Genomic DNA, 21,918 nt, shown 5'->3' with positions numbered 1-21,918 from the left:
CAGCTACTAACAGGTTTATTTTATTACCTGTAATTGCTCTTGTTTCCATTCATTATCAGTTGTCTCTTCTGAATCGTCGAACTGAGATTTCCACTGGGATGCCAGAGTGAGGGCGCCACCCTTTGTGACCTGGAAAAAGAGAAAAAGTTATCTCCCTATTTTAACATATACTGGCGCAGACCCGTGTTATTATAATTAAAGCATTTATGAAGCTAAAGTAAAGTCGTTGTTGGTTGCAATATTTGAGCACATATTCGGAGTGTTCACCTGGTTTTGCCTCAAAATCCATGCCTTTCAAAAACAAATATTGTCATAATTTTTGTTGACAAATTAGAGAATCAGAAATTCACTTTTCAAACACCTTTAGGATGGGTTGTTTCAAAAAAGCTGGGAGAACAATTAATCATTACATTACTTTTACATAAACTAACCCCAAAACTCGAGCTAGTAATAATAATAATTTAAGAGTACTATTTTGGAGTAACCAGATAAAACAGAACATGATAAAATAATAGGTGAGGCCAGGTTAGGTTAAGTTTATTGTTTGTTCTTTTTTTTAACCCTATTTTGCGTACCTGCTGTAATGCAGACACATTTTCATCGTCGATGACGGCAAACTGCGTGAGACTCTGATCGGCACGGCAGATTGGCTTGCTGCTGATGCCAGACGCTCCGCCCGAACCCGGTCTGACTCCACGGCGTCCTGGAAACACAAATATATTAAATCCACTGCTCAAACTCTCGTTTTGACTAACTTGATATGTTTCACTGCAGAATCAGTGTCAAATAATTTTTCCTACGCAATCATGGTTTTTTCAACATTGCACTCTTTCCGGATCTTCATATTTGTAACACGGTCGTCAGTCATACATGGTGTTACCAGACATACGACTCAGGGATTTCATTTCTACAGCATTCAGTCTATGTTCATTCTTCCTCTGCCAGTTCCGTGCCTCACTATGGGAGCGTCTAATAATAATGAATCTATTAGTGAAACTGTCTAGTGGAGTGAGGCACAAGATGGACATTTCTCACAATAGGCAATTTCCACTTGAAACTCCTTCCGTCCAGACGAGTGTCATAGTGAAGTAAAAGTGTGTTCTGTACCTCTGCGCTGGATTTCACCGCCTCCGCTTTGCTGACGCAGTTCGTACGAATAGAGGCTATCCACCTCTGTCACTATCCTGGGGCTAGCTGATTCTCCTGCAACAATAAACCAACACTCATCAGCATTTTGAAGCATTAGTAGTTCCAGTGATTTTACTATCTCCCATTTCACTTCATTCTTTTGAGTTTGTTTCCAAGTCCCGTGAGTCCTGTTTTCCTGCGTTAGTATCACCTGGAAGATACTATAACGGTAAACGTTTTTCCATTGGAAGACCGCCTTTGTTTTGGTTCCCTGAGGGCTCCACGAGGGAAGCGTCAACCGAGGTGGTCTCAGCTCTCCTCCCAAAGACAATGAGATTGTTCCCGGCTGTTCAAATCAGGTCAATAGCCACGCCTAAAGACATTTCAAGCCACGCTTCGATTCTGAATAGTAGTTTTCCACCAAGGGTGGATGTCATAGGGCAACTTCATCCATGCGATGAATCTTTTATTATCCAAATATATTCATTATAATATTCAATAGTCTACCTGGAGTGGTGCACACAGCCAAGTCTTGTACGCAGGTGGGGGGTGCAGTGACCACACGCAGACGGCCCAGAGTGGCGCCGCTGTGCTGGCCAGATGGGGTGGTTCGGTCTCCAGAACCTAAAAAAAAATTAAAATATTTTTTAAAATATGCATATTTTTCACGAGTGGAATAAATATTTACAAAACATTTAAAAATGATGGTACATTTGCCATTCTGAATACAATGGGCACATTAAAATCCTGTTAAATAGACACAAGGTCAATCAACTTATACTGTTGATTGCCACGAAAATTACCATTCCAATAAGAAAAATTGTCAAAAAATGTTCCAAGGTGTAAATTAAATTCTTAATTTTTTTACATTTCAAATATGCCTGCTAAACACCGATTCTCGGCCCATTTCAGCATTTGATCAAATCTACGATTTCGGAGCTCTCAAATGATTTTGTTTTGGATGCAGCGGCCTGTGTCCCTGTTATGTACGTCGATTTTTACAACTATTAAGTGTTATTGAGGTGATATTTATGGATATAACAAAGCTACAAAAATTGTCTGATAATTAATAAATAAAAAAAATCAATATAAAAAATGTTCCTCTTACCTCCCATGTTGGCCCTCGGCCTGCAGGGGGGAATGGACTGCCTCTCGGGCCGGCTGGCCGGACCCTCGGTTCTGCACTCGGAGACCAGCTGGCCTGCCACCACCGCCACAGCCCCGGAAGCCTGGCGAAATAAAAATAATTTATCCAAAGGACCCAACCTTCCTCCTCCACATCTCCACAAAACATGGGATATGTTTGGGGATGCCATAGTACCACTGGCACCGGAAAAATGGGATTCTTGTGCGGCATTCACAAACTTATCAGTTGTAGACAATATTTATTACATAAAGCCCTGAACCCTTTGAAATCCAGGGGTAAATTACGCCGTAAGTCAGCTAACACTATTTTCGTAAAAACTTTTTTGCAAATTGATGTTTTCGTAAATTGAACCGTATTAACAGATAGATGTGTTATTAAAACATTTATAATTTTTTTTTATAAATCTATCTTATTTAGTTTCTCCAGGATAGCTACTTATATTCAGAGAAATGTTCTAACGTTATAAAAAAAATTATATAATGAAAACGTACAAAAATATTCTTGAGTTTTATTATATTTTCACAACAAAAATAAGTCCTACGAGTTTTTCCTATAAATAAATAAAGTACTGTGACTTTTGAAAATCGAAATTACGACATTTGACGTTGAAATTTGCGACATGATTTTTCTCAGATAAAATAAACATACATGCAAGAGACGAAATGACAAACTAGAATAAAATGAAGACACATTATTTCCTTGCCAAGCGAATAAAATATATTTTAGTACGCTAGGAGCATTTTTTAAGGGTCAAAATATCATAAAATAAGTGGCTTTCGTGGCAACACTAGAGGTTAAAAACAGCTAATAGATACATAAATCAGTAACAAGTCAGATTTTTAATCTTTGTGAAGATACACATTCAGCAATGTGCCTACCGTATTTTTTTAAACTTAAATTGTAATTGTAAGAAAGATTTATAAATATGAATGAAATTAAATCAACTTTTAGTGCTTACCTTGCCATTTTCTTCATTGGACCTTGACGGCAACACCACTGCATCATTTTCATCTCCTCCCTTGTCAGGTGTACCAACCTATAAAACAATAAAAACATAACTAAGTTATAAAGAAAAAATGTCAATCCTTGAAACTCAAAATGAAATCATGCGCTCTTACGGTGATGGTAATGGGGTTAAGTATAAGGACAACCTACTAGCAGTAGGTTGTCTCACACAGTATTCCGTATTCATCTTACGGTAAGCGAGTAAGCTTATCTAGTCATCTGAGTCACACTCGTGATGCAGAATGTAGTATTCAATGCAACTTTTAGATACAAAACACGGCCATATTCTTTGAATGTCATTTCTATATCATACATGAACAAGGTTTGAATTAAGAAACATTACAGGAAACATCAGATTGTTTCTTACTTGCCACGATTTGACTTTGACTGTGGGTATTGTAATGTCATTCGGCATATATTACAAAAGTAGCGGTAGAAAAAGGTGTACCTGTGTGACCCCCTTGCCAGGGCTGGAGGGCAAGCGGGAGGCATGTCCCTCCTCGAGCGCCCCCGTGGCCATGGTGGTGGCGCGCAGGTTGGTCACGCTCGTGGCGTTGGTGGCCGTAGCATTGTTCTTCTCTATGGAAACCTGCATTAAAGATTATGTACGTGGAATTAGTTAGGTTAGAACCATGTTATGCATTTGGTGTACAGGTAGGAACAACGTCAGGGTGCCACATTCCGCATATGCGATTTGCAGTAGTACAAGTGAACGATGTTGGCGACATGTGTTGTGCACGCGGTTTTTTACTATGATTTAATTTAATACAGTTAATCATTTTTTTGAAAATCATTAGCTTTATGATAGCTAAATAAAATATTGTTACATTGTGAACATCAATTCATTTATACAAACTGAGAGACACAGCAATAATAAATTCCATAGCTGAAAATGTGTAAAAACCCATACGCATTATCTCTGTAGTTGGTTGAATGAAATTTTTTTGTATTTTATTAAATAACATCAAAAATACTAACTTTGGTGTGTCCTGCGTAATTCTCGCACACTGAACTCAAATTTGCTTTGAATATAAGTGTCATTTTCAAAATCGGAACTAAATGTGTGAAGAATTCAGACAAGCAATAAAGGACCTACCTATAATATAATATTTTTAATAAAAAATTATTTAAATTGTAATTTTAAAAATTGAAACAAATCTGTCAAGAATTCAGGCTATCCCATGATTTTTCATGGGGATGTGCTAGTACTTTCATAATTGTGTAGCTTTAATTTTATTTGTATTCTTTTATCATTGGTAATCATCTATTTATTTAAAAAAATCATATTCATTGAAAAAATTCTAGACTCCCCTCCATTCAACATCTCATCTCTTCCAAGTCTGAATTCGACTCCAATCTTCCATATAATTGTGAAATTGACCAATTTAAACAAAACTGACATATAAATTGACATTCCCTCTCTCCATAATTTGAAATAATGGCCTAGAACACCCTTGAAGGGTGAAAGCCAGAAACATAAAAAAAAAAAAACCTTCAGGCCTCTGCGAAGTATTTCGACTTTGCAATAAAATCCAAATAAATTGAATAATTCTGCTAATGAAAAATCATACATTCTAAAGGGTTTTCCAATAAGAGGTGTAATTTTGAATATCCCGCTATTTCGGTAGATGTTACTTTGAAACTGTCATTTTTTGACATTTGACAAGTAGAAACTACGCCATTAATAAAAGTGGAACAATACACGCTTCAACAACGCATTGAAATTATTAAAATTCACTTGAGTGAATCAAATGCAAATCATCTTGAGTGATGAGGCCCATTTCCACCTCGGTGGCTTCGTCAACAAGCAAAATTGTCGCATCTGGGGCTCAGAAAACCCAAGAGTTATTGTTGAAAAGCCTCTCTATCCTCAACGTGTGACTGTTTGGTGCGGTTTATGGTCTGGCGGGGTCATTGGACCTTACTTTTTCGAAAATGAGGCTGGAGCAACAGTTACGGTGAATGGATTGCGCTATCGAGAGATGATTAATGATTTTTTATGGCCGGAATTGGATGGTATTGATCTTAACTTCTAGATTTGAATATAAAGCATGGTGTTTTCTTTTTCTAAAACCGTTTAGATCATCTTAGGGAGACAACGATTTCTATCAGACCATATGAGCTGTTCCCAAAAGTGAATAAATTAAGAGGGGTTAATTCATACAAATCATCTACCTAAATTTGGATAGCTATCTCTCGAGTGGTTATACAATATTACAAATTAATAAGTACAACAGACATTACCTTATTTCACACCTAACAGGGATAAACCAAAAATGTCTAATTTCAATAATAATTGGTGTCTGTGTGTCTATTTATTTGAAAAGTTCAATTATATTAATTACTAGCTGTACCCCGCCAAGCGTTGCTGTGGCTCAGTCTGTCTGTGCAGTTAGAGAAACAATAGCGCATTTTGCTTTTACATTGAACAGATGGCGCTGTTTTAAAAAAAAAACATGTTTTTACCTGTCACAAGAGACATCTATATAATATTAGTATACACAAACACAAGCGTATTCAAATGAAACGTTGTTTCAAAATTTCAAAGCAATCTGAAACATTAACATTTTTATTTATATAGATAGATACATGTAGTTTGGTTATTATTGTACATAGTGCTAGGTGTTCGGGTGCTGTAAAAATACAAAATATTACAGTGAAACTCTCTCTTATAAGGTTTTCACGGGACCTTAGAAAAATTTGAAATACAAAATTCCTTTAGACGATGCAATTCGAAATGTTTTATTTTATTTCATAAAGCTCAGGCACAAATTAATTTTAAAATGTTTTCTGATTATAATCTACAGAACTTCATTTGCCACATTATGCAATAAAATCAAATCCGCAAAGTTCGCAAATAAGGGGATTTGACACTCTAAAGTAGTCGTTCTCAAAGTGGGCGGTAACTCCCCTGTGGGCGCTCGAGGCTTTCAGGGCGGCAGTAGAAGTCTCTAAGAAAATTAGGGGGCGTTTAAGAAATCTAGACGGGCGATGGCAAACAAATTTTATTTATAAAAATCTAATGGAATCTAGCTGAATTAAATAATAATAGTTCCTTACAACTGTTATATCTGTCTTACTATGCAGATTAGGGTTGGGAACTCTTTGTTAAAAAGTAAAAGGTTCTATTTATAATTGCGTTTATTTACGTTATAAATAATAGGTCTTGATTTAGCTACACTGTTCATTACCCGAGGGTTGGTAATTCTCTGGTTTGAGAAGCTTGTTGCCTGTCAATAACATCCCACAGGTAATTGCTACACTCTAGCGACATCTGTCGGACTCTGGAGTAAGCTTTATGACTAGCGCCATCTAACGCTTAAATATTCAACTTATTACCATACATCACACAAAACACTTTTTTACAACAAAACTGGGTATTTGCCACGATGATGACGATTCGCCAAAATGAGTTCTACTTGTAGTATTTAGTTAAAGTATCTGCAATATTTCTAGGTGATCGACTTTAAAAACCAAAAATATATGATTTTGCTTAATTTTGCATCTCATTGCCTTAAAAGTGAAAAACTCTTATCTAGAAACCTTATGTGCGAGTTTTACTGTATAGAGAAGTGTGCATTAAGCTGGTGTATGGGTGCTAATAATATATGTATATATAATTATACTCGAGTCCAACATTATATAATATTAGTCAGCAAAGTCTGTTGTGTAGTCAGGAAACATAACATCCTGAAATAGTCATAGATAATAGAAACAATAGGAGATGTGGCATGGAAGCATGCCGAAACAAAGGCAGTGTGCCGTCCTCCATAGATGCGATTTGCAGCACCGTGGGTGAGCGAAATTGGCAAAACGCGGTTTCATACTAACAATGGTTCACATCCTATTTCCCTTGTTTAAATTATCTACATAATATAACATTATATTCAATGGCTTAAATTTAAAATGTTGTAATTACAAAATGGCAAAAGTAACTAAAGATTTTCCAACTTTAATAAAGTATTCTTGATACTTGAGCATCGTTTTTATTTAATACTATTTATATCATTATCTAACAAGAAATTAGATTTTATTCTATCTATAACTTCAAATCATGTTTTGCAGATACAACATTTTAACTCTAAGGACGGGTTGTTACGGAGAATTTGAACAATTCATCAAATTTCAAAGTTCATTTTCGGGTTCTGTGAAAGTCCTATTCAAGTTTTGTTATTATATCATTGTAGGCTAGTTGCTTGACAAAACTGAAATAAAAACAGAACTTGAAAAAATCTTTCACAGAACTTGAAAATGAACGTTGAAATTTGATGAATTGTTCAAATTCTCCGAAACAACCCGTCCTAAGCATTCGATATTCATGTCAAACATATAAGTCAACAAAGTCTGTTGTGTTATCAGGAAACGTAACATCTGAAATACATAGTCAACATCCAATAGTCGACATGTTGGTTCTGTGTCAAATGTGAATATTGTTTATAAATGACAATACGTAAGGAAATCGTCATTTTGAATCATTACTCTTGTGTTCACACTCTCAAACTTGAATATTCTTTATATAATAATATAACAGACACGGAAAGCGCGGATTACACTTATAAGCATAAGGCGCATACCTTTTCTTTGTGTACTAAGTTTGTGGCGGTTTCCGTCGCCAGAGCCGTGGTGAACTCCGTATCAATCCTCCTTCTCGCCTGTAAAGAGAGTTCTACCTTCAGTGAAGAGGCTATGTTTACCACAATTCACCCAACACCACAATACCCACACCAACACCACAATACCCACACCAATACCTCAACCAATTTGTATTCCACGAGAACTGGAAAATAACCCTACAAATTTCGGCGCTTCCGACACTTGTACATTTTAACAGATAAAATCTTCGCCGGAATTCAATACTGCTGAAACTGTCACTTTTAATACTTTATATTCAAGGATTTGTTTTCTTCCGCGTTCATCTATCTTTCTGTCTATAGATTCGTGGCTCAAAGAATTTACAGTTGCAGGAGTATTGCTTCTCTGCGACACTACAACTATACTACAAGCATCAGTTTTTATAAATTTATTTATACACTTTTGTAAGGTTTATTCACCAATGATTGTGATAATAATGACTACTAATGGTGCGTTCTCACCTGAACTATTCTATAAGAATCAATGATCAATTTATTGAATGAGAGTTGAAGTCCATTCAACTTTGGGATTCTATTCCATTTATAGATCAAAGAATAGATCAGGTGTGAGCCCAGCATTACAGAAGCTATCAGACATAATGGAATAACAAAAATACAAAATTTTGAATGAAGCATTTCCAATTAAATCTTGCATGATCGGGAAAATTTCATTACAAGGGCAAAGTCTCTGTCTTTTAACGCATGATATACCACAACTATTAACCTCGTGAAAGTTCTAATACTGGAGAACTGTTGAAATATATTCAGTTTTTATCTCCACATAAGCCTGTCATCTTTGGGGATGATGGTAAAGGTTAACGATATTGGTAACTAGAGTTAAAAGATAGAGATCCCTGATGCAGATATCGTATGCCAAAAAGAATCAAATTCTACAAGTAATTTAAAATGAGGCTCTAAAAGTATTCATATAATTGATCTCAATACATCAAATTTGATGACTAATACTAAAATATAATTTAAATTCTACTGTCTGAAGTACTTATTTGTGCCAGACCTTTCAAGGTGGTTTCGCTGTTCGTGATTCATATGAAAGTGCATTTTCTAGGGTCTAAAATGGAGTAGATAGATAGTTAGTTATCTGAATAAAATTCTTTGTGTTTATAAAACTAACCCAACCAATACAATTCTTCATTTCAAAAGGCCTTTAATACTGATCTGGATTATATCTAAGATGTTTTGTAATAATTTATTCATAATTTTTTTTGTTCACATCAATACAGCAAGTAATAATAAACCGGTTTGCATAATTTTATAACAATGAGTTGTAATATTTAAACATTGAAGACAATATTAGATGGATATATTTATCCAAGACACTATCTAGATTGCATTTAGACCGGGAAGAATCTTGCGATCATACATAAAGTTAGCAGCCAATAAAAATAAAAGTTAAAAATGACTGAAAGAAATAGGGTCGGATTAGCTCTGTGGTAGAGCAGAGCCCCCGGTAAGGCTAAAGTCCTGGATTCAATTCCTAGATGAGACCGTATCTTTTTCTGTTTCAAATTTTCGTTTGAGAATATATAATATTGTCTTCAATGATTGTATAAATATCCTCACAACTCACATTGAAAACACAAACTGTCTTCTTGTATTATTATAAACAACAAAATGACACTATGAAATATATTGATTCCGATGCTTTTTAACGAAAGTACACATTCATTAATTATTGAATTTACAATATCGTCGCTGCACTTGCAGAAATGGCTATGTGCCGGTTTTCAGCAAAACGTTTTTTACACCAAAAAAATCAAAGAATTAGGCCAAATCTCGGCTATATGAGACCGATTTAACCGTTATTGTACAATAATCATTCAAATGTAGTTTGTTGATGGATTTGTATAAAAAAACTGTGAAGTTTTTTGCTTCCCCTGTAAAATTTGGTAAAACTCACATAGCCCATCTTGCTAGCTTCTTTACTTTGACTCACCGGGAGTACAAAATGTTATGAATAGATAATGTAAATTGAGATGAAAAATCATTAAAAACAAGTAGAATATTCCAACGTCATCACTAAAAGGTTTACATAACTTATCAGATAATTATTAGCTATCAACTCCAGAAATAAATGTGAATCATTTTAAATTTCAAAATCATCTATTTATCATTTCAAAAAACTATCAAAGGATGATTAAAGAACTGAAAGCAACTTGTGACTTACGTGATCTCGGTTGTCGGCCGGCTGAATGTTCTCCTGATTGTTGTCGGGCTGGCCGTGCGTGGGCAACTTGGTCCTCGACATCTCCGGCTCGCCAATGATCTGCAAGCAAGCGTTGACCTTGGTTCAAACAATTAGCTGGTTTCTTTCCGCGCTCATGAAGGAAAGGGATGACAGAGCCGGGAAACAAGCAAAGCATACAAGAAGAATAGGCAAATAGAAAATGTGTTTTGAAACTAACTAACCAGACGGAGAGGACGAACCGCCAAACAACTTGGTTTTTGCAGACACTTCTTACCTCATTGAGATTCATACATCGTCTCGTACACCATCTTCCATTATTCTGATTCTTGACGTAGCCCAACTCAAGTATTTAGTTCACTTGTTTGTGTTATATCTTCTGCGACTTCTTCTACAATTAAGTAAAAGTTTCCCGTCATATATTCTCCTTTCTTCTTTCATTTGCTCTACATTTTCAAACCATCTAAGCGTCCCTTGCATAATATTACTGCATTCTTTGCAAATCTCCACATTTCTCGCATGATCGCACATGGTTTTACATGTGTAAGCCTCAGGGATCTCAATTCTACAGCATTCAGTCTACTTTCTACATCCTTCCTCTGCCAGTCCCATACCTCACTGCCATACGTCAGGGTAGGTACCAGCACTGGACTTCATTCTGGATTACTAGCCTGGCTTCTTTGGACAAAATTTTGTTAACGCCAACTGCGTTCAGTTCTCCAATAATGGAATTTCCTGCATTCATCCGTTTTTCAATATCTCTATCAGCCTTTCTACATCTCGTAAACATACTTCCCAAATAAACAAACTCATCCGCCTGCTCCAAGTATTTATGATCCAATAAAGATGAGGTCAATTGCAACTTTTCTATGAAGGGTGGCAGGGACTCGATGTTAAAACCATCACGGATGGTGGAGCTTTCCACAGAAAATACTGAGTGCGATTCCAGAAGACATCCAGTGGGCCGTATCAGGAAAATCTGGAAGACGCAACTCCAGACGTTGTGCGAGAAGAGATTGGGCATGCTGTGGACGGAGACCGCTGAAGTAGCGCGGGAGAGCAAGTAGAGACACATGGAGATGTCTGGTAAAGACGATGGGTCCCAAACTCAAATAGGACATAGGGAAGAATATTAGAGGGGAGAATTTACTATGACAACCCCATTGGGTACATTGTGAGAAGTAGAAAAGGAAGATTGGCAAGTGTCTGGCCATTTGGGTCTGGTCACTAAACAAAACTAAATCCATTCCAAGAAACAACACTAACAATAACCTTTGAGCATGCTGAGGACAGAACTTGTAAAATATTGAATAGTACTGAAAATATAAGCCGTCAAAATGTTCATATTTGCGGCCGGTCGATAAGCATGTGATGTCAGGGTGCATACAATTGACTGACGTGGCAGTGCTGCGGCACTGCCATTCAAATTATAAATTGTACTAAAATGTATCTCGGACAATGTTATGAGACACGATTGAATACTTTTTAGCCAAGTTCATTTTGAAAGCTCATAACTTCGTTATTTTTTAAGATATCAAGAAACTAATTTTATTGACGTTATTAACTCTTTAAATATAATACATTTTCATCTCAATAAAAACAACCTCATTCAGAATAACTTACTTAATAAAATAAATAAATTCCCGACACAGGGGAATTTAGATTAGGCCAGGGAATATTCCCCGGTGCACGGGACGATCTTTGATTAGGCCGGGGAATATATCCCGGTGCACGGGACTTCTTTGAATGCGGGACAGATAAAAACGAACATGACCAAATCAAACAGAAAAAGTACCTAACAGGGAACAACATCACCTTTTATCAAGACAGACTTATAGAAAAAAGATTGTAAGAAGTTGGAAGAGTTTAGAGTTGTTCTGTCATCTGAAGATAGTAAGTTTGAAAAGAAACCTGCAAGCATAGTAAGAGAAAATGAAGGCTACGATATCCTGAAGTCTTACCTTGACGATGCCATCAGGCACTTTCTCCCAGTCGTAAGGATCTGACTCCGACACTCCCCTCCTCTTCATTGACCTCTCAAACATGGCAATCAGCATCTGAAAACAACTAATTCGTAAATATCGAGGTTCTTGAGCTTATTTTCAGGTAGATACAAATTCTTAAGAAGGATATTTAATTGAACCATAACCGCTTGTTAACAAAATAACCAATCAGAAGAGGGGTTTTGCATTGCACCAAGTTTGGCATAAGTCAGGAAAGCAAAACCTATTTTCGATTTTCAAAGTTACCTTCATGTGTTTACAGGAAAACCTCAAACGATTTTTATTTTATTTAGAAAGACACTTATAACATATATGCATTTCTCTATTTAACTTATTTAGTATTCTGGGAAAAGCAGTTGTAACATACAATTTTGATAAATACATAAGCACATTATCTGATAAGATGGAACAATTTACTAGAGATGGTCGATATTCCTGTCCCGGTTATAAGGAACCGGTTCCTTTGCTATCAACCGTCAATATTATTTTTCTAAGGAACAGGTTATTTTTGAAATATTTATCAAAAATGAAAAAATTGTAAAAGGGGGACAATATTTTTAAATATATTATATATTTTTTGAGGAACAGGTTTCATGTTTCTCAGAATTTCTCCAGCCACCCTCTCTCCCGCCGTGTTTTTTTTCTTCGTTTTAAGGTACCGGTTCCAAAAGTAACTAGATAAAGAACCGGTTCCGGAAAGTGGAACACCAATGACAACCCATTTCAGGTATCAACCATCTCTACAATTTACAAAAACATCATTTTCCAAAACACAAATGAGTTGTTGCGAAATCACAGTTAGCAAGCGCACGGCGTGTAGAATGCCTTTTTTACCTAACTGAAGTTGGAACTAACATTCCAAGGGTTAAGAAAGATAACAGAAGGTTTTATAACATAAAGTACTTACAGCATAGTCAGGCTTGTCAAAGTATTTGAGAACTTTGATGTGGTCTAGAAACTGTCTGAGGTCGGATGGCAAGTGCTTCAACAGCAATCTGTGGTCATATTTCTCTTTCATTTGTCCCACCTGAAATAAAAATTTAAAAAATGAATTGCTTCTTAAAAAACTTTCAGCACAAAGCAGTGGGAATCTACCATGGAAAATCGAATGTTGGCACTATCGATGAGTTTCTTGACAATTTATGACAGTCACATATTTACAAAGATCCAATGCCCGATTCGTAAGAGACTTACAGTCAAATCTAACTGAACAATGTTAAATGTCCTGCACCTCGTGGAAAGACAAAACACACACATGTATATAAAGACAGAATTACAATCAATGTCAAATGTAAAATGCGAAAAGACGCTGTGTATTTAGAAACTCTACCATAGACAGGAAAATAAAGAAACTTCAAAAACAGACGGTTAAGTTTCATGGGTCTTACAAAAATAACTTCCCGGCCTTTCTTTGGGTTGATCCTAAAGTTCTGGGAAAATCCAAAACCTTTCAGGCTCACCCAGTTAGCATGGACATCCAAATGAAGCACTGATTTCAAAATAATTCAAATTGCAGAATATGGAAAAATGAGTGACATTTTCATAAAACATATTAATTACTTCATCATTCTCTCAAATTATTATCTAAACCTATTCTTATCACAAGTTACAATGTAAAAGAAGCATAGACAATAGAAACAAGGGAGATATTTGCCATTTACGACCAAGTTGGAGCTTAATATTTGTTGTAATATTAATTTCTTATAATTAAATTATAATATGTAAATGACATCCTCAGCACGGGAGATCCCAGTGAGGATATCATTATCTCTGTATGTTACAAATGAAAAGAAGACAATAAATCATTATTATAATGCAAGTGATGCGTTTGGTGTTTCAATAGAAATGAAGGAAGGGAACATAGTGCATAGATGTGATTTACGGGAGTTTGGGTGAATGATGTTGAAAACACTTTAGTATGCATAATTTCATAATAATAAGGTTCATGGCCCATCTCTCTTGTTTCTATTATATTTGTAAAGAATACTGAGATTGCCCTATTAAAAGGTCGTACAATTCCGAGGATAATAATAATTGATTGATCAAATAATATTGCAAGATTGTTATTTACCTGTTCCTTATCTTTAATTTTTCTCCATGGCAACTGTCCGTTAACAAACTCGGCCAGCATGTAGAAGAGTGACCACAAGTCGTCGTGGCGACCCATCTCCTTGTTCCTGTGCGCGTTGACAGATGCGTAGCGCACCGTTCCTGCGGAACAAACAATATCATTTTATATTTCTGACTTTTCCAAGAATAAAAAAAGTATTTTGTAAGAGTCCCAACTGCTTACCAATCATCTAGAACCAGTGGGTCTGTGGGTAAGTGAGTAGTGAGGGGTTGAAGGTAGTGTGAAGGGGGAGAAGATGAGGAGAGAGATTTGCAAGGACCTGGCTACACAAATCTGGTACTATCTGGTTGCTAAAGCAATTTCAAGCAACGTTTTGATGGTGAATGGTGGTCTTTCACCAGGGCAATATTGAGAGCATCTTCCTACCATTGTCATTGTTATTGTGTAGTTTAACGCACCTCTGAAGCCGGCCGCTGCCCTGGGCGGGCGTACCTGCCCCGTGCCGTCGCGGTATTGTCGCGCCAACCCAAAGTCCAGCATGTACACTCGCCGCATCGTGGACGGCAAACGGCCAATGCTAAAGTTGCTCTGAAACCGACAAAATAATTAATGTTTGCTGCAGGGAAACTGTAACCATTGAATATATAATAAATTTTTGCTCAAGATTAAAATTTGAGTTGCTTCAAGTTCTACAAATAGATTATAATGATAACTTACAGGTTTAATGTCTCTATGGAGAAAGCCAGCTTCGTGAATAGATTCTATTGCCCTTAATATTTGTAAGCCCAGCCTGAAAACACAAAAATGATTATTGTATTACAAAATATTTTTTTAACATTAACTTTGCAGAGGAGTACATTGTTTTTGGGGAAAGAAAGGATTGAACCTGGGTCTTGAAGAGACCCATGTTTTAGAAAGGAAGAAACGCAGAGGCCGGCATATCATTCCAAAGCCAAACTGAGAATGAGTCGTAAAAACGACCCTCTCTTTGATTATTTTTAATGATAAACTAATGTTTATAAGACAAGGTTTTTAAGCATAACACAAACATATTCATTTTTATGAGATTTTTTCAATTTGTAAGGGAATTTCAGACAAATAATTATTTCTTATAATAATTTATGACCCTCTCGTTTGACAGAATGTCAACAGTGTACAAGTGTTAGACCCAGGCTTGGAATGTTTCCAGACGCAAGTTCTTCAGAGCATCGTTCATTGAATAAGGTTAGAACATGGAGCATTCCAACCTAAATCTATCAAATGGGCCGTGTGTGTATGCACAGTCGGTGATTGAATGGTTGGGTTGGAGAATAAGTGAGAGGTCTCACCGCAGAGTTGTGCTGAGCGAGAAGGCACCACGGGGCTGGGCGCGGCGCAGCTCGGCCAGGTTCTTGCCCTGCAGCTGCATCACTACGTAGTTGAAGCGGTCGTTTCGGCCGCAGCCTATGAAGCGGCAAGCGTGCTCTTTTCCTGGACAACAAATACATAAGATTTGAAAATGATGATTAAAAAGAAGTAACGATGAAGAGATAAAAATACAAAATGACTAAAGACACATCACAAAAAATTAATACAAATCTCTGGTATAGGAGTACCGGCACAGAGGATAATAGAAACCAGGGAGACAGGCGCACAAAAGTGTCACCAACATCGTTCACCCATACTACTGAAAGTCGCATACACGCCCACGTTTCTACATTCACACCAAATGCATAGCATTCATTGGCTCTGCCGATTTGTTTGCCAGTGCAGTTTGATCATAGCTTAGCGACAATCGGCACACATGCGAAATGTCTCTATTATCTTTTCATGCAAAATGTCCCTATTATCTTTAAATCTAACAGAACTGGAGTCAACCTTTGAAAACAATACATACGAATAAATAAATATAATGGTGTTAACCTTGTAATTTCTTCAGCACGGCAACTTCCATCTTCAGGACCTGCTTGGGCTGGCGGGCGGACTCTACCTTGAGGGCCACCTGCTCTGTGGTCAGGAGGTCCAGGCCCTCGTAGATCTCTCCGAATCCGCCGCCACCTATCTTCCTCACCACCTGGAGAGCGACAATAGAAACGTTTACATTATCACGCATGGCAAAAAAGAAAAACATTTCGCGACAAGGCAACAATTCTGGCTGTGGATAAAGGGTAGACGTAGATCTATCTGGGTGGTAAGATTCATTGGGGTTAACATTCACTGATCAAATGCATTGTACAAGTTGTTATAATAGATTATGGATAAATAGTAATAATATGGAGCATCGGAAAAAATATTTGTAAAGTGCCCTAGAAATAATTTTTTCACAAAAACGGCACTATACAAATCATTAATCTATAATTATTAGCATAATAGACAAATTTTAGCACGCACCTTCCATCTCTCCTTGACGACGTGCCCTGGCTGCAACAGATCCTCGGACGTCATGGTGATGTTGGGCTGGCGGAGGGAGTCGGTACTCTCCTGGCGGCGCTGGCCCAAGGCGGGGGCAGTACGAGACCTGCACATAACATAATTAACATTACCACACTGTAAGATATTACATCACAGAAAAATAATTAATTACATGTTTGAAATTGTGTTCTGATGACAATATGAAACTCTCATGAGTTCACAATTTCATCAAATACCTCTGTTGACAATATCATCATTTAAAACTGAGTTCACAACTTCATCAAAAGAAACTGTTTTGAGTTCTCAATTTCATAAATGAGATGTTAGAAACCCTGCTGGACTTCGGTATTCCATCAAATATTATAGGGTATTTGATTCCACGATTTTATCAAATGAGATATATGAAACCCTGTTAATTCTAAAGTTTCATTGAATGGGATGTTTCAAACCCTGTTGATTCCAAGGCTTCATCAAATGGAAATCTAAACTATATTGATAGCATGGATCTACCAAACGAGTTATTCAAACCCCGTAGGTTTCATCAAATGGGATGTTTGAAAACCTGTTGGTTCTACGGTTCGAATGGGAATTTTGAAACCCTTTTGATACACCATGGTTCTATCAAACAGGATTATTCAAACCCCGTAGGTTTCATCAAATGGGATGTTTGAAAACCTGTTGATTGGTTTCATCAAATAGGACATCCGAAACATTGGCTTGAACGGGGATAAATTATGCAATTTAAGTAAACAATTAATTTAATATACCATACCTTTTGAAATTAGTGCGGCGACAATTGAAACTTCTTATGCCGGTTCTATAATTTACAATATATCCAACTTAAAATACCAATTTGAAAATAATAATATTTAAAGAGAGATAGCGCTCTACCGTCAAATAATCAATAATTTTGAAAACTTTACAGAATGTGAAAGTAACAGTTTCTGGATTTAAATTGGTTGAATTCCAACCGCAGTGAAAAAATAATACTTAAATGCTGACAGCCTCACTAATAAGACAACACTTCCTAACCGTTAAACGGCGTTTTTGATAACATTGTATAAAGACTGTACAATTTATATTTCAAATAATTACTAATAAAAAACGTCTTTAACTGCGCTGCAAAAGAACTGACAATATTGCATTTTGGCAAAATGGCAGTTTTGATTTGTGATGTGTGATTCAAATCATGTTTTTGTTCATAATTTCTATTATAATTACCAATTCATTATTATAATAGTACAATTCAACACATTTACTATAGTTTGTGTTATTTTTCGTCAGTTTTATAAGAATGACTATTGAGTTAATAATTAATGACATAAGATTTGATACAAGGGTCAAAAATTGAGGTAGGTAGTGATTGTTAAGGTCTGGTGGAATATGAAATGAAGGGGGTCGGGTAGTCACCTCAAGAGTGGGTAGGGCTGCGTGGGCGGGGGGCTCCGGGCGCCCCCCCCAGCCGGAGGGACTCCATCAGCCGGGGGGCGCGCACCCGCATGGCTCGATACACCACTGTCCTCTGGAACAAACAAACATTTTATGTTAAAACTGCACAACAGTCCCTACTGCCGGGAGCCACTATCTATGGCATGCCGAATTATTATTATTTTTACATTAGTTCCACACAGGAGACCCTGATGAAAAAAAAATTTACTTAGAGCATATGTCATCTTTGGAGATGCTGTGTGGAGGGTCTTTTTAGGGAAAGAAAGGAGAGGACGTTCGGGGAAAAGGATTTGAGGGGTGGGTAGGAATCTGGGGTTCAATGTGTGCAGGAGTGACGGACGCAAGAATCCATCCCTACTACGGTGGAAGGTGATGGGTCGAGAGAGTCCGGCTAGAGAGATCAAAAAGTCTCCCTCAACCAGTCTCATGATGCATCTGCCGACAAGACCTAGACAAACTTCACCCCACCACAACTTCAACCTGGGCACCCCTGCTAAGTCACCAAACGTAGAAAACCACTTGGGATGACCTATGGCAGAGGTGTTGGTTATCCAATAAATGGTTTCCTATACGACTTTACTCATACCCACCTCCCAAATCGGGGTATGTTGTGAAGAGAGGAGTTGATGAAGATAAAGGTTTAGAAGGCCTATTCGGTCACCAAACACAGCAAATTCCATTTAAAGGAATGGAGGTCTTTTTGGGGAGAGGGTAGTAGAGCACCTAGCACAGCAAAAAATATAATAATTGTTTGACTTTTTGCTTTGTTTGGGTACTTTAACTTCTAGCGTTCCAGCAAATCGATTTTATGGTATTTTAAACCTTAAAAAGTGTCCTAGCACACTAAAATATATTTTATTCTCTTGTAAAATGTTGTGTTATTATTATTAAAACTGAATAATTTGTTCATATTCCTTCGTTATATATATATATATATATATATATTTTAAATTTTTATTTTAAAACATTAGAGAAAAAAACATTTTTGTGAATATAAGTAGCTAACCCGGGGAAACTACATAGGATAGGTTATATGTTTATAAATATATGAACAAATAGGTTCCATTTTACCCTAGCACACTAAGGTAGTAATAGGTCATGAGAGCAAGGGTTAATATATTCCACGTAATATATCTTTTTTTTTTTCTACTAGCTGTACCCCGCCACGCGTTGCTGTTGCTTAGTATGTCTGTGCAGATAGAAAAACAATAGCGCGTGTTGCTTTTACGTCCAACAAGATGGTGCTGTTTTTTTTTTATGTTTTTACTTATCACAGGTGAACATCTATACAAGGTGTCCGGGGGGGGGGGGGGGGGGGGGGTAAAGTGCACTTTTTCGGAAGGTGATTCTACATGATGGTAGAAGTAAAAAAGACAAATAACTTTTTTTTGAAATTCCAACTTTTTTTTCCCATACTAAAATATTTTTCCATAGAAGAATATTTATTTTCCCATACAAACAATTTAACTTTTTTACCTAAAAACTACCTTAAAACGTTGGAATTTCGAAAAAAATTATTTATCTTTTCTACTTCTAAAATCGAGTAGAATCACCCACTAAAGTTATTGCACTTTACCCCCGGACACCCTGTATAATGTATGTATATAAAAACACACGAGTATTCTAATGCAACGTTATGTCAAAATTTCAAAGCAATCTGTGAAGAACTTTCGAAGATTTAAGATTTTGAACAAATGAACATTTACATTTTTATTTATATAGATAGATGATAGATTATCTATGGTAGAGTTATTATAGAGTTTAATAATTTTACCTTTAGATGAATGTCTGCAGTCCTCTATATAGTTGGAGGCGAGCTTGGTGTGCTGGCCCTGCGATGTTACCAGCTGTCCTTCAGTCTGTTTATCTCCGGGTCGCTTGTCCTTGGCGCTATTATCCTTACGACATACTTGGTTCTGTTTCCTATATCAAAACAACAAACAAAACGTTAAAATTTCACACAAGCTTTTAACTTATGTCAATAGATGGGAGTCATGTATAAGTTTGATGTAAGCTTCTAACCTATATGTCAAAAAATGGAGGTAATAAATTAAATACAACGTTTTTGATTTATGACAAGAGATGTCACCCATTCATTTTATGTTTTATTACATTTTTTTTAAATTTTCTTCCCCTACCATACAACATATTTGGATTGGCGATACATTTTTTGGGAAACCGGACAACTAATGACCAGGGCAATCGGAGCAGTCCGCTCCGGGCGCCGATAATACATAACACCTAACAGTCGTAACACACCATCCTTGTGATTATTTTTTATTAAAATGGCGCTACACAAAGAAAAACAAACCATCCGAATATTATTGATTCATATGGTGATCACCTACCTAGGCATCTACTGGTATTGACAAGGGGTGCCAAAATTTAATTCGCGTCAGGCGCCGTTTGGCTCAGGGCCGGCCCTGCTCAGGACAAGTAACAATTCAAAAACTCAGGACAAGTGATTTAAAGTCATGAAAAGTGATGAAAAAATAAGTAAATAGGTTACGTTAGATTTGGTTTAGGTATAGGCTAGTTTTTTCAATTCTAAATATTTTTAGAATTGAAACTGAAATTGAAATTGAAACAACTTTTTAATGACTTGAAAAGTGTGTTGATTTGTCACTGTTCTGAGTTGCGATGGAACTGTCCTTTTGTATCCAAAATTGAAAATATGAGATAAAACATTTGCTACTCGTACACTAAAATTCGAACTAGGCCCGTCTAACTGCTAGCCAAAGTTCCTATGGATCCACGTGTTCCACTCTGGGGTTATTCATGATTAACAAACAATAAATGTCGATATTGTGGCCCTTTGTTATCCGAAAACGTGCATGACTCACAACATTAGAGCTACGATTGTAGCAGACAAATGTTTGATTACAATATTTATTTTTTTTGTAATTAGTAATTAGAATTTTAAAAAAACTTCATTTTTCTTCATCCAACCCCAAAGATTCACAAAAATAAAAATATTTATGTACTTTTATCATACTTCGAAATTGTCAACATTTTCTAATTACCATCCAAGCTATTATTATTTAAAAAATCGATTGCTGTGCCTTTCATTACAATAAGAACAATGTACATAATAATTTATTATAAAATAAATAATATTTATAAATTTTTACTATCGATTTGTACATAATATCATCACCTTACTGTTTGAGAAAGATAGATTACCGAGATAAACATACAAACCTAGAGATTAATCCCAGATACTGACAAACATTTTTTAAGTCCTTTTTTTAAATTTTATTGTAAGCCTGTGACAGACCGCGCTATATTGCCGTGGCTTGGCTCGCCGTACATTCCCATCGGTAGTGTATGGCGAGCGATACGCTTTCTTTTTTTTTTTTATAGTGAATACCTCACAAGAGTCCCAACTGCTCCCGTCTGGAGCCAGTGAGACTATGGCATCCCCAATTGGGGGATGTTGTGAGGCTGAAGGTAAGTGGGGAAGGGAAATAGGAAGGTGGGGAAGTACCTGGCTATTCAGATCTAGTCACTAAACACGGCTAAAGCCATTTGGAGCAACGTTTCAATTCTGAATGGTGGTCTTACACCAGGGCGATACTGGTAGTATCTTCCACGCTGAAATAGAACAAGCCGTGATGCGTATAGCGTAATGTGTCGCCTACCTTATGCATTGAAATATGGAATGACAAAGTTATAAATTAAACAGCATAATAACAAAACATATCTAAATGGATACCTATACTGTTTTTGAGATAAATTTCACCTTTAACACTAAATACAGAACTGATTGGGAAAAATTGCCTTTTTTCTTTGACCTTGTAAAGAGAAAAGAAACCATGAGTAGTCAGTAGATATCTAAAAAAAAAATGCATTCAATGCTCGTCATTTTGACGAAGGTTAGCGATATAGGG

The 21,918-nt window shown here is 36.5% G+C and overlaps 1 protein-coding gene across 6 annotated transcripts in view; it reads right to left on the bottom strand.

Annotated features, from left to right (window-relative positions):
* Nucleotides 1-21,918, bottom strand: part of Asator (tau-tubulin kinase asator) — a 111,879-nt gene that overhangs the window by 24,748 nt on the left and 65,213 nt on the right. For 2 of the 6 annotated variants that reach the window (XM_089648156.1, XM_089648159.1), the window contains exons 3-21: nt 19,803-19,951; nt 17,990-18,101; nt 16,559-16,685; nt 16,091-16,241; nt 15,517-15,658; nt 14,906-14,978; nt 14,647-14,776; nt 14,189-14,328; nt 13,025-13,144; nt 12,076-12,171; nt 10,097-10,213; nt 7,855-7,932; nt 3,729-3,869; nt 3,234-3,311; nt 2,237-2,357; nt 1,636-1,752; nt 1,108-1,203; nt 576-703; nt 28-129 (exon numbers count right to left, since the gene is read on the bottom strand). In XM_089648156.1, coding sequence (XP_089504282.1) covers nt 28-129; nt 576-703; nt 1,108-1,203; nt 1,636-1,752; nt 2,237-2,357; nt 3,234-3,311; nt 3,729-3,869; nt 7,855-7,932; nt 10,097-10,213; nt 12,076-12,171; nt 13,025-13,144; nt 14,189-14,328; nt 14,647-14,776; nt 14,906-14,978; nt 15,517-15,658; nt 16,091-16,241; nt 16,559-16,685; nt 17,990-18,101; nt 19,803-19,951 — 2,218 coding nt within the window. The remainder of the gene's footprint in view (nt 1-27; nt 130-575; nt 704-1,107; nt 1,204-1,635; nt 1,753-2,236; nt 2,358-3,233; nt 3,312-3,728; nt 3,870-7,854; nt 7,933-10,096; nt 10,214-12,075; nt 12,172-13,024; nt 13,145-14,188; nt 14,329-14,646; nt 14,777-14,905; nt 14,979-15,516; nt 15,659-16,090; nt 16,242-16,558; nt 16,686-17,989; nt 18,102-19,802; nt 19,952-21,918) is intronic. The other 4 variants (XM_089648160.1, XM_089648163.1, XM_089648161.1 and 1 more) reach the window with 3 other exon arrangements.

The sequence above is a fragment of the Hesperophylax consimilis genome, chromosome 27, assembly GCF_061612785.1.
Source record: "Hesperophylax consimilis isolate HC1 chromosome 27, BYU_Hcon_1.0, whole genome shotgun sequence".
Taxonomy (NCBI): domain Eukaryota; kingdom Metazoa; phylum Arthropoda; class Insecta; order Trichoptera; family Limnephilidae; genus Hesperophylax; species Hesperophylax consimilis.
The sequence above is the reverse complement of the archived record's forward strand: the minus strand, read 5'-3'. Positions and strand labels throughout refer to the sequence as shown.